The following is a 16,466-nucleotide window of genomic DNA, read 5'->3' as shown; positions in this document are numbered from 1 at the left end:
AATTTATCTCAATGTATCCTGTAATTTATCTCAATGTCTCCTGCAATTTTTCTCAATGTATCCCTGTAATTTATCTCAATGTATCCTGTAATTTATCTCAATGTATCCCCTGAGATTTACCCCAATTACCCCCGAATTTCCCCTCAAAGTGTGATGGTCTTTGCTTTGGGGCAATGTATATTAATCTCCTCACCTCCTCAATCTGTGGGACTCCTCAGCAACCCCCCTCCCCCACCACCCCCCCCCAAGCCCCTGTAAACTGTGGGTTCAGTTCCTGTTATTTCTCCTGTGCCATGTGTTAATATATCTTTTATTTCAGCAATGGGGACAGCTGGGTTTACCACCTCTGCAAGGTTTGGATTCGCGCAGCCCGTGAGATTACTTCATGCACCCCTGCTCCCATCCAGACTAGCCGTTCCAGTCCGAGAGTTCTTCCCCGAGACATGGATCTGGGATCTCGTCCCTGTCGGGTAAGACCCCGCCGGAATCTCCATCTGCAGACTGCCCCGCGGCTCGGATAGACCGTTTCCCGAGGTCGTGAACTTTCAGGCTCTGGGCGCAGGGTGTCCAAGCCTCTTGTAATAGGCCCGAGAGTATCAACCTCCATCTCAACTCATCACGCTCCCTCCTCCTCTTTGAGTTCATTTCCCTCCTTACCCTCCCTGAATTTCTTCCGGCCCACAACCCTCACGTAAACTCACCTTCCAAATGCCAACTGACTCTTCCCAGTGATTCTCCACTTCCGGATGGAGAAATTCACGATTCCTCCAGCTCTCCGGCCCCCAGCCCCCAAGAAAAGCATTCCAAAATCCCAACCCAATCCAGTCCGCCCCAATAACTGCTCCCATCCCATTGAGACCAAGGGACAGAGATTGTTCCGAGATGTGTTTGGGTCAGACCCGCTCCCCGCACCCAGTGACAAAGATCAAGCCGGGCGCCAATGCTTCCCGCTCACTCAAGCTTCCCTCCAGAGAACTCAGCTTAACAACCGAGGCGGATGCTCGCCATGTAGGACTGAGGGAGCGCGGCGCTGTCGGAAGGTCAGTACTGAGGGAGTGCCGCACTGTCGGAGGGTCAGTACTGAGGGAGCGCGGCGCTGTCGGAGGGTCAGTACTGAGGGAGTGCCGCACTGTCGGAGGGTCAGTACTGAGGGAGTGCCGCACTGTCGGAGGGTCAGTACTGAGGGAGCGCGGCGCTGTCGGAGGGTCAGTACTGAGGGAGTGCCGCACTGTCGGAGGGTCAGTACTGAGGGAGTGCCGCACTGTCGGAGGGTCAGTACTGAGGGAGTGCCGCACTGTCGGAGGGTCAGTACTGAGGGAGTGCCGCACTGTCGGAAGGTCAGTACTGAGGGAGCGCGGCGCTGTCGGAGGGTCAGTACTGAGGGAGTGCCGCACTGTCGGAGGGTCAGTACTGAGGGAGTGCCGCACTGTTGGAGGGTCAGTACTGAGGGAGTGCCGCACTGTCGGAGGGTCAGTACTGAGGGAGTGCCGCACTGTCGGAGGGTCAGTACTGAGGGAGTGCTGCACTGTCGGAGGGTCAGCACTGAGGGAGTGCTGCACTGTCGGAGGGTCAGTACTGAGGGAGTGCTGCACTGTCGGAGGGTCAGTACTGAGGGAGTGCTGCACTGTCGGAGGGTCAGTACTGAGGGAGTGCCGCACTGTCAGAGGGTCAGTACTGAGGGAGTGCTGCACTGTCGGAGGGTCAGTACTGAGGGTGTATTGCACTGTCGGAGGGTCAGTACTGAGGGAGTGCTGCACTGTCGGAGTGTCAGTACTGAGGGAGTGCTGCACTGTCGGAGGGTCAGTACTGAGGGAGTGCTGCACTGTCGGAGGGTCAGTACTGAGGGAGTGCTGCACTGTCGGAGGGTCAGTACAGAGAGAGTGCTGCACTGTCGGAGGGTCAGTACTGAGGGAGTGCTGCACTGTCGGAGGGTCAGTACTGAGGGAGTGCCGCACTGTCGGAGGGTCAGTACTGAGGGAGTGCTGCACTGTCGGAGGGTCAGTACTGAGGGAGTGCTGCACTGTCGGAGGGTCAATACTGAGGGAGTGCTGCACTGTCGGAGGGTCAGTACTGAGGGAGTGCCGCACTGTCGGAGGGTCAGTACTGAGGGAGTGCTGCACTGTCGGAGGGTCAGTACTGAGGGAGTGCTGCACTGTCGGAGGGTCAGTACTGAGGGAGTGCTGCACTGTCGGAGGGTCAGTACTGAGGGAACACCACACTGCAGAGGAATTCTCCCCCATGACCTGGGGCCAGTTTTTCTACCACAATGAACATCCTAATCTGCTCTAACTGTGTGTCCTGTCTCAGGTCGACTGGCTCAATCTCCCTCCCCATCACTGTACCTGACTCAATAACAGAATGGAAAGGCAGTATGTTCTGTACTGGACAGGCCGGCTTTGGGATCTCAGACACCGTCTCACTCAATGCCTTCAAACCCTTCTTTGTGGATCTGGCTCTGCCCTACTCGGTCATCAGGACCGAAGGGTTCACACTCAAAGCCAAAGTGTTCAACTACATGAAACAGTGCATCATGGTGAGTCAGCTGGCTGGCTAATCGACTGTGGGAGGAGGCACCACCGGCTCTGCTCTTCTGTGTGCGTGTGTGCACTGGGGTGGGGGGTGGGGGGGGGGTGTGTGAAAGGCAGGGCTGGGTAAACTCAGCACAGGCCGGGAATGGAGCCTGGGCCTTTCCTGCTCTGTATGTGTGGGGCTCAGTGCCAGACAGGGTGTGGGATCAAGTTCACCCAACACAGGCCGGGAATGGAGCCTGGGCCTTTCCTGCTCTGTGTGCGCAGGCTTCGGTACCACACTGGGTGTGGGATCAGGTTAGCCCAGTACAGGCCGGGAATGGAGCCTGGGCCTTTCCTGCTCTGTGTGCGCAGGCTTCGGTACCACACTGGGTGTGGGATCAGGTTAGCCCAGCACAGGCCGGGAATGGAGCCTGGGCCTTTCCTGCTCTGTGTGCGTGTGTGATTGGATCCTGGAGGACAGGGAGTGCCCTCCGGAGACGAGGATAATTGAACAGGAGGAGGTGGGGAGTGTTGTGTTTGAGTCTTGTGCCGTTGGTGATCTAACCCTTTCCTGCTCCTTTTCTCTCCCTCAGGTGAAGATAACTCTGCTGGAGGCCCAGGGCTTTAATGTGACCTCCGACAGCAGAACCGCACAAGAGACATGCATCTGCTCGAAGGACAGTGTGACCTTCAGCTGGAATCTCACTGCTACTGAACTGGGTCAGTCATTAACTCAAGGCCCAGGCTCCGATCCCAGCCTTTGCTGCGTGAATCAGCCCGGGTTCCTGCTCCTGATCCCTGTCCAGTGACCCCTGGGTTAGGGAGGGGGGGGGTGAATCAGCCCGGGTTCCTGCTCCTGATCCCTGTCCAGTGACCCCTGGGTTAGGGAGGAGGGGGTGAATCAGCCCGGGTTCCTGCTCCTGATCCCTGTCCAGTGACCCCTGGGTTAGGGAGGAGGGGGTGAATCAGCCCGGGTTCCTGCTCCTGATCCCTGTCCAGTGACCCCTGGGTTAGGGAGGAGGGGGTGAATCAGCCCGGGATCCTGCTCCTGATCCCTGTCCAGTGACCCCTGGTTTCGGGAGGAGGGGGGTGAATCAGCCCGGGTTCCTGCTCCTGATCCCTGTCCAGTGACCCCTGGGTTAGGGAGGAGGGGGTGAATCAGCCCGGGTTCCTGCTCCTGATCCCTGTCCAGTGACCTCTGGTTTAGGGAGGGAGGTGAATCAGCCCGGGTTCCTGCTCCTGATCCCTGTCCAGTGACCCCTGGGTTAGGGAGGGGGGTGAATCAGCCCGGGTTCCTGCTCCTGATCCCTGTCCAGTGACCCCTGGGTTAGGGAGGGGGGTGAATCAGCCCGGGTTCCTGCTCCTGATCCCTGTCCAGTGACCCCTGGGTTAGGGAGGAGGGGGTGAATCAGCCCGGGTTCCTGCTCCTGATCCCTGTCCAGTGACCCCTGGGTTAGGGAGGGGGGTGAATCAGCCCGGGTTCCTGCTCCTGATCCCTGTCCAGTGACCCCTGGGTTAGGGAGGGGGGTGAATCAGCCCGGGTTCCTGCTCCTGATCCCTGTCCCGTTTTCTCTCACCTCTCTCCCTCTCTCTGTCTGTGTTGCAGGAGAACAGAATTTGACAGTTCAAGCAGAATCCATTTCCTCAGAATCTCTGTGTGGGAATGAGGTGATAACCGTGCCTGTCAAAGGAGCAGTGGATGTTCTCCGTAAACCTCTCCTAGTTCGGGTTAGTGTCAACCCTTGCAAACCCAGACTGGTCTCTCTCCATCCAGTCTCTCACACTCCTCCTCTCATACTGCTCTCCTTCTATCTCCTTCTGTCTCTCTCTCCATCTCTCTCTCTCTCTCTGTCATTGTCTCTCTATTTCTCTTATCTCTCTCTTTGCCTCTCTCTCCATCTCTCCCTCTGTCTCTCCCTCCATATCTGTCTCTCTGTCATTGTCTCTCTCTCTGTCTCTCCATCTCTCTCTCTGTCTCTCACTTCCCCTCTCTGTCTCTCTCTCTCTTGCAGATTTTCACTCTCTCTCTCTCTCTCTCTCTCTCTCTATCTTGTGGATTTTCACTCTCTCTGACTCTCTCTCTCTTGTGGATTTTCATTCTGTCTGACTCTCACTCTGTCTCTTGTGGATTTTCACTCTCTCTGACTCTCTCTGTCTCTCTTGTGGATTTTCACTCTCTCTGACTCTCTCTCTCTTGCAGATTTTCACTCTCTCTGACTCTCTCTTTCTCGCAGATTTTCACTCTCTCTCTCTCTCTCTATCTCTCTCTGTCTATCTTGTGGATTTTCACTCTCTCTGACTCTCTCTCTCTTGTGGATTTTCACCCTCTCTGACTCTCTCTCTCTTGTGGATTTTCACTCTCTCTGACTCTCTCTGTCTCTTGTGGATTGTCACTCTCTCTGACTCTCTCTGTCTCTCTTGTGGATTTTCACTTTCTCTGACTCTCTCTGACTCTCTCTTGTGGATTTTCACTCGCTCTGACTATCCCTCTCTTGTGGATTTTCACTCTCTCTGACTATCCCTCTCTTGTGGATTTTCACTCTCTCTGACTCTTTCTCTCTTGTGGATTTTTACTCTCTAGAACTCTCTCTCTCTCTCTCTTGTGCATTTTCACTCTCTCTGACTCTCTCACTCTCTCTCTCTCTCTTGTGTATTTTCACTCGCTCTGACTATCCCTCTCGTGGATTTTCACTCTCTCTGACTATCCCTCTCTTGTGGATTTTCACTCTCTCTGACTCTTTCTCGCTTGTGGATTTTCAGTCTCTGACTCTCTCTCTCTCTTGTGGATTTTCACTCCCTCTAACTCTCTCTCTCTCTCTCTCTCTTGTGCATTTTCACTCTCCGACTCTCTCTCTCTTGTGCATTTTCACTCTCTCTGACTATCCCTCTCTCGTGGATTTTCACTCTCTCAGACTCTCTCTCTCTCTTGTGCATTTTCACTCTCTCTGACTCTCTCTCTCCTGTGGATTTTCACTCTCTCTGACTCTCTCTTGTGGATTTTCACTCTCTCTGGCTCTCTCTCTCTCTTGTGCATTTTCACTCTCTCTGACTCTCTCTCTCCTGTGGATTTTCACTCTGTCTGACTATCCCTCTCTTGTGGATTTTCACTCTCTCTGACTATCCCTCTCTTGTGGATTTTCACTCTCTCTGACTCTTTCTCGCTTGTGGATTTTCAGTCTCTGACTCTCTCTCTCTCTTGTGGATTTTCACTCCCTCTAACTCTCTCTCTCTCTCTCTCTCTCTCTCTTGTGGATTTTCACTCTCTCTGGCTCTCTCTCTCTCTTGTGCATTTTCACTCTCTCTGACTCTCTCTCTCCTGTGGATTTTCACTCGCTCTGACTATCCCTCTCTTGTGGATTTTCACTCTCTCTGACTCTTTCTCGCTTGTGGATTTTCAGTCTCTGACTCTCTCTCTCTCTTGTGGATTTTCACTCCCTCTAACTCTCTCTCTCTCTCTCTCTCTCTCTCTTGTGCATTTTCACTCTCCGACTCTCTCTCTCTCTCTTGTGCATTTTCACTCTCTCTGACTATCCCTCTCTCGTGGATTTTCACTCTCTCTGACTCTTTCTATCTTGTGGATTTTCAGTCTCTCTGACTCTCTCTCTCTCTTGTGGATTTTCACTCTCTCAGACTCTCTCTCTCTCTCTTGTGCATTTTCACTCTCTCTGACTCTCTCTCTCCTGTGGATTTTCACTCTCTCTGACTCTCTCTTGTGGATTTTCACTCTCTCTGGCTCTCTCTCTCTCTTGTGCATTTTCACTCTCTCTGACTCTCTCTCTCCTGTGGATTTTCACTCGCTCTGACTATCCCTCTCTTGTGGATTTTCACTCTCTCTGACTATCCCTCTCTTGTGGATTTTCACTCTCTCTGACTCTTTCTCTCTTGTGGATTTTTACTCTCTAGAACTCTCTCTCTCTCTCTCTTGTGCATTTTCACTCTCTCTGACTCTCTCACTCTCTCTCTCTCTCTTGTGTATTTTCACTCGCTCTGACTATCCCTCTCGTGGATTTTCACTCTCTCTGACTATCCCTCTCTTGTGGATTTTCAGTCTCTGACTCTCTCTCTCTCTTGTGGATTTTCACTCCCTCTAACTCTCTCTCTCTCTCTCTCTCTCTCTTGTGGATTTTCACTCTCTCTGGCTCTCTCTCTCTCTTGTGCATTTTCACTCTCTCTGACTCTCTCTCTCCTGTGGATTTTCACTCGCTCTGACTATCCCTCTCTTGTGGATTTTCACTCTCTCTGACTCTTTCTCGCTTGTGGATTTTCAGTCTCTGACTCTCTCTCTCTCTTGTGAATTTTCACTCCCTCTAACTCTCTCTCTCTCTCTCTCTCTCTTGTGCATTTTCACTCTCCGACTCTCTCTCTCTCTCTCTCTTGTGCATTTTCACTCTCTCTGACTATCCCTCTCTCGTGGATTTTCACTCTCTCTGACTCTTTCTATCTTGTGGATTTTCAGTCTCTCTGACTCTCTCTCTCTCTTGTGGATTTTCACTCTCTCAGACTCTCTCTCTCTCTTGTGCATTTTCACTCTCTCTGACTATCTCTCTCCTGTGGATTTTCACTCTCTCTGACTCTCTCTTGTGGATTTTCACTCTCTCTGGCTCTCTCTCTCTCTTGTGCATTTTCACTCTCTCTGACTCTCTCTCTCCTGTGGATTTTCACTCTCTCTGACTCTCTCTTGTGGATTTTCACTCTCTCTGGCTCTCTCTCTCCCTCTTGTGGATTTTCACTCTCTCTAACTCTCTCTTGTGGATTTTCACTCTCTCTGGCTCTCTCTCTCCCTCTTGTGGATTTTCACTCTCTCAGACTCTCTCTCTCTCTTGTGGATTTTCACTCTCTCTGGCTCTCTCTCTCCCTCTTGTGGATTTTCACTCTCTCTGACTCTCTCTCTCTCTCTTGTGGATTTTCACTCTCTCTGACTCTCTCTCTCTCTCTTGTGGATTTTCACTCTCTCTGACTCTCTCTTGTGGATTTTCACTCTTTCTGACTCTCTCTCTCTCTTTCGTGGATTTTCACTCTCTCTGACTCTCTCTCTCTCTTTCGTGGATTTTCACTCTCTCTGACTCTCTCTCTCTCTCTTGTGGATTTTCACTCTCTCTGACTCTCTCTCTCTCTCTTGTGGATTTTCACTCTCTCTGACTCTCTCTTGTGTATTTTCACTCTCTCTGACTATCCCTCTCTTGTGGATTTTCACTCTCTCTGACTATCCCTCTCTTTTGGATTTTCACTCTCTCTGACTCTTTCTCTCTTGTGGATTTTCAGTCTCTGACTCTCTCTCTCTTGTGGATTTTTACTCTCTAGAACTCTCTCTCTCTCTCTCTCTCTTGTGCATTTTCACTCTCTCTGACTCTCTCACTCTCTCTCTCTCTCTTGTGTATTTTCACTCGCTCTGACTATCCCTCTCTTGTGGATTTTCACTCTCTCTGACTCTTTCTCGCTTGTGGATTTTCACTCCCTCTAACTCTCTCTCTCTCTCTCTCTCTCTCTTGTGCATTTTCACTCTCCGACTCTCTCTCTCTCTCTCTCTTGTGGATTTTCACTCCCTCTAACTCTCTCTCTCTCTCTCTTGTGCATTTTCACTCTCCGACTCTCTCTCTCTCTCTCTCTCTTGTGCATTTTCACTCTCTCTGACTATCCCTCTCTTGTGGATTTTCTCTCTCTCTGACTATCCCTCTCTTGTGCATTTTCTCTCTCTCTGACTATCCCTCTCTTGTGGATTTTCACTCTCTCTGACTCTTTCTATCTTGTGGATTTTCACTCTCTCTCTCTCTCTTGTGGATTTTCACTCTCTCTGACTCTCTCTTGTGGATTTTCACTCTCTCTGGCTCTCTCTCTCCCTCTTGTGGATTTTCACTCTCTCTGACTCTCTCTCTCTTGTGGATTTTCACTCTCACTGACTCTCTCTCTCTTGTTGATTTTTCACTCTGTCAGACTCTCTCTCTCCCTCTTGTGGATTTTCACTCTCTCGACTCTCTCTTGTGGATTTTCACTCTCTCTGACTCACTCTCTCTCTCTTTCTTGTGGATTTTCACTCTCTCTGACTCTCTCTCTCTCTCTTGTGGATTTTCACTCTCTCTGACTCTCTCGCTCTCTCTTGTGGATTTTCACTCTCTCTCTCTCTGTTGTGGATTTTCACTCTGTCTGACTCTCTCTCACTCTCTCTTGCAGATTTTCACTCTCTCTGGCTCTCTCTCTCCCTCTTGTGGATTTTCACTCTCTCTCTCCCTCTTGTGGATTTTCACTCTCTCTGTCTCTCTCTTGTGGATTTTCACTCTCTCTAACTCTCTCTCTCTTGTGGATTTTCACTCTCTCTGACTCTCTCTCTTTCTCTTGTGGATTTTCTCTCTCTCTCTCTCTCTCTCTAGTGGATTTTCTCACTCTGTGACTATCCCTCTCTTGTGGATTTTCACTCTCTCTGACTCTCTCTCTTTATTTTAGATTTTCACTCTCTCTGACTCTCTCTCTCTATTGTAGATTTTCACTCTATCTTACTCTCTCTCTCTCTTGTGGATTTTCACTCTCAATGACTCTCTCTTTCTTGTGGATTTTCACTCTGTCTGACTCTCTCTCTCTTGTGGATTTTCACTCTCTCTCTCTCCTGTGGATTTTCACTCTCTCTGACTCTCTCTCTCTTGTGGATTTTCACTCTCTCTCTCTCCTGTGGATTTTCACTCTCTCTGACTCTCTCTCTCCTGTGGACTTTCACTCTCTCTAACTCTCTCTCTCTCTTGTGCATTTTCACTCTCCCTGACTCTCTCTCTTTCTCTTATGGATTTTCACTCTCTCTGCAGATTTTCACTCTCTCTGACTCTCTCTCTCTCTTGCAGATTTTCACTCTCTGACTCTCTCTTTCTCGCAGATTTTCACTCTCTCTGACTCTCTCTCTCTTGTGCATTTTCACTCTCCCTGACTCTCTCTCTTTCTCTTGTGGATTTTCACTCGCTCTGACTCTCTCTCTCTCTTGTGGATTTTCACTGTCTCTGACTCTCTCTCTCTCTTGTGGATTTTCACTCTCTCTGACTCTCTCTCTCTCTCTTGTGGATTTTCACTCTCTCTCACTCTCTCTCTAGTGGATTTTCTCACTCAGTGACTATCCCTCTCTTGTGGATTTTCACTCTCTCTGACTCTCTCTCTCTATTGTAGATTTTCACTCGATCTTACTCTCTCTCTCTCTTGTGGATTGTCACTCTCTCTGACTCTCTCTGTCTCTTGTGGATTGTCACTCTCTCTGACTCTCTCTGTCTCTCTTGTGGATTTTCACTTTCTCTGACTCTCTCTGACTCTCTCTTGTGGATTTTCACTCGCTCTGACTATCCCTCTCTTGTGGATTTTCACTCTCTCTGACTATCCCTCTCTTGTGGATTTTCACTCTCTCTGACTCTTTCTCTCTTGTGGATTTTTACTCTCTAGAACTCTCTCTCTCTCTCTCTTGTGCATTTTCACTCTCTCTGACTCTCTCACTCTCTCTCTCTCTCTTGTGTATTTTCACTCGCTCTGACTATCCCTCTCGTGGATTTTCACTCTCTCTGACTATCCCTCTCTTGTGGATTTTCACTCTCTCTGACTCTTTCTCGCTTGTGGATTTTCAGTCTCTGACTCTCTCTCTCTCTTGTGGATTTTCACTCCCTCTAACTCTCTCTCTCTCTCTCTCTCTTGTGCATTTTCACTCTCCGACTCTCTCTCTCTTGTGCATTTTCACTCTCTCTGACTATCCCTCTCTCGTGGATTTTCACTCTCTCAGACTCTCTCTCTCTCTTGTGCATTTTCACTCTCTCTGACTCTCTCTCTCCTGTGGATTTTCACTCTCTCTGACTCTCTCTTGTGGATTTTCACTCTCTCTGGCTCTCTCTCTCTCTTGTGCATTTTCACTCTCTCTGACTCTCTCTCTCCTGTGGATTTTCACTCTGTCTGACTATCCCTCTCTTGTGGATTTTCACTCTCTCTGACTATCCCTCTCTTGTGGATTTTCACTCTCTCTGACTCTTTCTCGCTTGTGGATTTTCAGTCTCTGACTCTCTCTCTCTCTTGTGGATTTTCACTCCCTCTAACTCTCTCTCTCTCTCTCTCTCTCTCTCTTGTGGATTTTCACTCTCTCTGGCTCTCTCTCTCTCTTGTGCATTTTCACTCTCTCTGACTCTCTCTCTCCTGTGGATTTTCACTCGCTCTGACTATCCCTCTCTTGTGGATTTTCACTCTCTCTGACTCTTTCTCGCTTGTGGATTTTCAGTCTCTGACTCTCTCTCTCTCTTGTGGATTTTCACTCCCTCTAACTCTCTCTCTCTCTCTCTCTCTCTCTCTTGTGCATTTTCACTCTCCGACTCTCTCTCTCTCTCTTGTGCATTTTCACTCTCTCTGACTATCCCTCTCTCGTGGATTTTCACTCTCTCTGACTCTTTCTATCTTGTGGATTTTCAGTCTCTCTGACTCTCTCTCTCTCTTGTGGATTTTCACTCTCTCAGACTCTCTCTCTCTCTCTTGTGCATTTTCACTCTCTCTGACTCTCTCTCTCCTGTGGATTTTCACTCTCTCTGACTCTCTCTTGTGGATTTTCACTCTCTCTGGCTCTCTCTCTCTCTTGTGCATTTTCACTCTCTCTGACTCTCTCTCTCCTGTGGATTTTCACTCGCTCTGACTATCCCTCTCTTGTGGATTTTCACTCTCTCTGACTATCCCTCTCTTGTGGATTTTCACTCTCTCTGACTCTTTCTCTCTTGTGGATTTTTACTCTCTAGAACTCTCTCTCTCTCTCTCTTGTGCATTTTCACTCTCTCTGACTCTCTCACTCTCTCTCTCTCTCTTGTGTATTTTCACTCGCTCTGACTATCCCTCTCGTGGATTTTCACTCTCTCTGACTATCCCTCTCTTGTGGATTTTCAGTCTCTGACTCTCTCTCTCTCTTGTGGATTTTCACTCCCTCTAACTCTCTCTCTCTCTCTCTCTCTCTCTTGTGGATTTTCACTCTCTCTGGCTCTCTCTCTCTCTTGTGCATTTTCACTCTCTCTGACTCTCTCTCTCCTGTGGATTTTCACTCGCTCTGACTATCCCTCTCTTGTGGATTTTCACTCTCTCTGACTCTTTCTCGCTTGTGGATTTTCAGTCTCTGACTCTCTCTCTCTCTTGTGAATTTTCACTCCCTCTAACTCTCTCTCTCTCTCTCTCTCTCTTGTGCATTTTCACTCTCCGACTCTCTCTCTCTCTCTCTCTTGTGCATTTTCACTCTCTCTGACTATCCCTCTCTCGTGGATTTTCACTCTCTCTGACTCTTTCTATCTTGTGGATTTTCAGTCTCTCTGACTCTCTCTCTCTCTTGTGGATTTTCACTCTCTCAGACTCTCTCTCTCTCTTGTGCATTTTCACTCTCTCTGACTATCTCTCTCCTGTGGATTTTCACTCTCTCTGACTCTCTCTTGTGGATTTTCACTCTCTCTGGCTCTCTCTCTCTCTTGTGCATTTTCACTCTCTCTGACTCTCTCTCTCCTGTGGATTTTCACTCTCTCTGACTCTCTCTTGTGGATTTTCACTCTCTCTGGCTCTCTCTCTCCCTCTTGTGGATTTTCACTCTCTCTAACTCTCTCTTGTGGATTTTCACTCTCTCTGGCTCTCTCTCTCCCTCTTGTGGATTTTCACTCTCTCAGACTCTCTCTCTCTCTTGTGGATTTTCACTCTCTCTGGCTCTCTCTCTCCCTCTTGTGGATTTTCACTCTCTCTGACTCTCTCTCTCTCTCTTGTGGATTTTCACTCTCTCTGACTCTCTCTCTCTCTCTTGTGGATTTTCACTCTCTCTGACTCTCTCTTGTGGATTTTCACTCTTTCTGACTCTCTCTCTCTCTTTCGTGGATTTTCACTCTCTCTGACTCTCTCTCTCTCTTTCGTGGATTTTCACTCTCTCTGACTCTCTCTCTCTCTCTTGTGGATTTTCACTCTCTCTGACTCTCTCTCTCTCTCTTGTGGATTTTCACTCTCTCTGACTCTCTCTTGTGTATTTTCACTCTCTCTGACTATCCCTCTCTTGTGGATTTTCACTCTCTCTGACTATCCCTCTCTTTTGGATTTTCACTCTCTCTGACTCTTTCTCTCTTGTGGATTTTCAGTCTCTGACTCTCTCTCTCTTGTGGATTTTTACTCTCTAGAACTCTCTCTCTCTCTCTCTCTCTTGTGCATTTTCACTCTCTCTGACTCTCTCACTCTCTCTCTCTCTCTTGTGTATTTTCACTCGCTCTGACTATCCCTCTCTTGTGGATTTTCACTCTCTCTGACTCTTTCTCGCTTGTGGATTTTCACTCCCTCTAACTCTCTCTCTCTCTCTCTCTCTCTCTTGTGCATTTTCACTCTCCGACTCTCTCTCTCTCTCTCTCTTGTGGATTTTCACTCCCTCTAACTCTCTCTCTCTCTCTCTTGTGCATTTTCACTCTCCGACTCTCTCTCTCTCTCTCTCTCTTGTGCATTTTCACTCTCTCTGACTATCCCTCTCTTGTGGATTTTCTCTCTCTCTGACTATCCCTCTCTTGTGCATTTTCTCTCTCTCTGACTATCCCTCTCTTGTGGATTTTCACTCTCTCTGACTCTTTCTATCTTGTGGATTTTCACTCTCTCTCTCTCTCTTGTGGATTTTCACTCTCTCTGACTCTCTCTTGTGGATTTTCACTCTCTCTGGCTCTCTCTCTCCCTCTTGTGGATTTTCACTCTCTCTGACTCTCTCTCTCTTGTGGATTTTCACTCTCACTGACTCTCTCTCTCTTGTTGATTTTTCACTCTGTCTGACTCTCTCTCTCCCTCTTGTGGATTTTCACTCTCTCGACTCTCTCTTGTGGATTTTCACTCTCTCTGACTCACTCTCTCTCTCTTTCTTGTGGATTTTCACTCTCTCTGACTCTCTCTCTCTCTCTTGTGGATTTTCACTCTCTCTGACTCTCTCGCTCTCTCTCTTGTGGATTTTCACTCTCTCTCTCTCTGTTGTGGATTTTCACTCTGTCTGACTCTCTCTCACTCTCTCTTGCAGATTTTCACTCTCTCTGGCTCTCTCTCTCCCTCTTGTGGATTTTCACTCTCTCTCTCCCTCTTGTGGATTTTCACTCTCTCTGTCTCTCTCTTGTGGATTTTCACTCTCTCTAACTCTCTCTCTCTTGTGGATTTTCACTCTCTCTGACTCTCTCTCTTTCTCTTGTGGATTTTCTCTCTCTCTCTCTCTCTCTCTAGTGGATTTTCTCACTCTGTGACTATCCCTCTCTTGTGGATTTTCACTCTCTCTGACTCTCTCTCTTTATTTTAGATTTTCACTCTCTCTGACTCTCTCTCTCTATTGTAGATTTTCACTCTATCTTACTCTCTCTCTCTCTTGTGGATTTTCACTCTCAATGACTCTCTCTTTCTTGTGGATTTTCACTCTGTCTGACTCTCTCTCTCTTGTGGATTTTCACTCTCTCTCTCTCCTGTGGATTTTCACTCTCTCTGACTCTCTCTCTCTTGTGGATTTTCACTCTCTCTCTCTCCTGTGGATTTTCACTCTCTCTGACTCTCTCTCTCCTGTGGACTTTCACTCTCTCTAACTCTCTCTCTCTCTTGTGCATTTTCACTCTCCCTGACTCTCTCTCTTTCTCTTGTGGATTTTCACTCTCTCTGCAGATTTTCACTCTCTCTGACTCTCTCTCTCTCTTGCAGATTTTCACTCTCTGACTCTCTCTTTCTCGCAGATTTTCACTCTCTCTGACTCTCTCTCTCTTGTGCATTTTCACTCTCCCTGACTCTCTCTCTTTCTCTTGTGGATTTTCACTCGCTCTGACTCTCTCTCTCTCTTGTGGATTTTCACTGTCTCTGACTCTCTCTCTCTCTTGTGGATTTTCACTCTCTCTGACTCTCTCTCTCTCTCTTGTGGATTTTCACTCTCTCTCACTCTCTCTCTAGTGGATTTTCTCACTCAGTGACTATCCCTCTCTTGTGGATTTTCACTCTCTCTGACTCTCTCTCTCTATTGTAGATTTTCACTCGATCTTACTCTCTCTCTCGCTTGTGGATTTTCACTCTCTCTGACTCTCTCTCTCTCTTGTAGATTTTCACTCTCTCTCTCTCTCTCTCTTGTGGATTTTCACTCTCTCTCTCTCTCTCTTGTGGATTTTCACTCTCTCTGACTATCCCTCGCTCTTGTGGATTTTCACTCTCTGACTCTCTCTCTCTTGTGGATTTTAACTCTCTCTCTCTCCTGTGGATTTTCACTCTATCTGACTCTCTCTCAATCTCTTGTGGATTTTCACTCTCTCTGACTCTCTCTCTTTATTTTAGATTTTCACTCTCTCTGACTCTCTCTCTCTATTGTAGATTTTCACTCTATCTTACTCTCTCTCTCTCTTGTGGATTTTCACTCTCAATGACTCTCTCTTTCTTGTGGATTTTCACTCTGTCTGACTCTCTCTCTCTTGTGGATTTTCACTCTCTCTCTCTCCTGTGGATTTTCACTCTCTCTGACTCTCTCTCTCTTGTGGATTTTCACTCTCTCTCTCTCCTGTGGATTTTCACTCTCTCTGACTCTCTCTCTCCTGTGGATTTTCACTCTCTCTAACTCTCTCTCTCTCTTGTGCATTTTCACTCTCCCTGACTCTCTCTCTTTCTCTTGTGGATTTTCACTCGCTCTGACTCTCTCTCTCTCTTGTGGATTTTCACTGTCTCTGACTCTCTCTCTCTCTTGTGGATTTTCACTCTCTCTGACTCTCTCTCTCTCTCTTGTGGATTTTCACTCTCTCTCACTCTCTCTCTAGTGGATTTTCTCACTCAGTGACTATCCCTCTCTTGTGGATTTTCACTCTCTCTGAATCTCTCTCTCTATTGTAGATTTTCACTCGATCTTACTCTCTCTCTCGCTTGTGGATTTTCACTCTCTCTGAATCTCTCTCTCTATTGTAGATTTTCACTCGATCTTACTCTCTCTCTCTCTTGTAGATTTTCACTCTCTCTCTCTCTCTCTCTTGTGGATTTTCACTCTCTCTGACTATCCCTCGCTCTTGTGGATTTTCACTCTCTGACTCTCTCTCTCTTGTGGATTTTAACTCTCTCTCTCTCCTGTGGATTTTCACTCTATCTGACTCTCTCTCAATCTCTTGTGGATTTTCACTCTCTCTGACTCTCTCTCTCTCTCTTGTGGATTTTCTCTCTCTCTCTCTCTCTTGTGGATTTTCTCTCTCTCTCTCTCTCTTGTGGATTTTCACTCTCTCTGACTCTCTCTCACTCTCTTGTGGATTTTCACTCTGTCTGACTCTCTCTCTCTTGTGGATTTTCTCTCTCTCTCTCTCTCTCTCTCTTGTGGATTTTCTCTCTCTCTGACTATCCCTTTCTCTTGTGGATTTTCACTCTCTCTGACTCTCTCTCTCTTGTGGATTTTCACTCTCTCTGACTCTCTCTCTCTTGTGGATTTTCACTCTCTCTGACTATCCCTTTCTCTTGTGGATTTTCACTCTCTCTGACTCTCTCTCTCTTGTGGATTTTCACTCTCTCTGACTCTCTCTTGTGGATTTTCACTCTCTCTAACTCTCTCTCTTTTGTGGATTTTCACTCTCTCTGACTCTCTCTCTCTCTTGTGGATTTTCACTCTCTCTGACTCTCTCTCTCTCTTGTGGATTTTCACTCTCTCTGACTCTCTCTCTCTCTCTTGTGGATTTTCACTCTCTCTCACTCTCTCTCTCTAGTGGATTTTCTCACTCTGTGACTATCCCTCTATAGTGGATTTTCACTCTCTCTGACTCTCTCTCTTTATTTTAGATTTTCACTCTCTCTGACTCTCTCTCTCTATTGTAGATTTTCACTCTATCTTACTCTCTCTCCCTCTTGTGGATTTTCACTCTCACTGACTCTCTCTTTCTTGTGGATTTTCACTCTGTCTGACTCTCTCTCTCCTGTGGATTTTCACTCTATCTGACTCTCTCTCACTCTCTTGTGGATTTTCACTCTCTCTGACTCTCTCTCTCTCTC

The 16,466-nt window shown here is 47.8% G+C and overlaps 1 protein-coding gene across 1 annotated transcript in view; it reads left to right on the top strand.

Annotated features, from left to right (window-relative positions):
• Window positions 1-376, top strand: part of LOC137361411 (alpha-2-macroglobulin-like protein 1) — a 99,813-nt gene extending 99,437 nt beyond the window's left edge. Inside the window, exon 13 of the mRNA XM_068026279.1 lies at window positions 320-376. Within this exon, the coding sequence (XP_067882380.1) occupies window positions 320-376 (57 nt within the window). The remainder of the gene's footprint in view (window positions 1-319) is intronic.
• The last annotated feature ends 16,090 nt before the right edge of the window (window positions 377-16,466 follow it).

The sequence above is a fragment of the Heterodontus francisci genome, unplaced genomic scaffold (genome assembly GCF_036365525.1).
Source record: "Heterodontus francisci isolate sHetFra1 unplaced genomic scaffold, sHetFra1.hap1 HAP1_SCAFFOLD_739, whole genome shotgun sequence".
Classification (NCBI taxonomy): Eukaryota; Metazoa; Chordata; class Chondrichthyes; order Heterodontiformes; family Heterodontidae; genus Heterodontus; species Heterodontus francisci.
The sequence above is the reverse complement of the archived record's forward strand: the minus strand, read 5'-3'. Positions and strand labels throughout refer to the sequence as shown.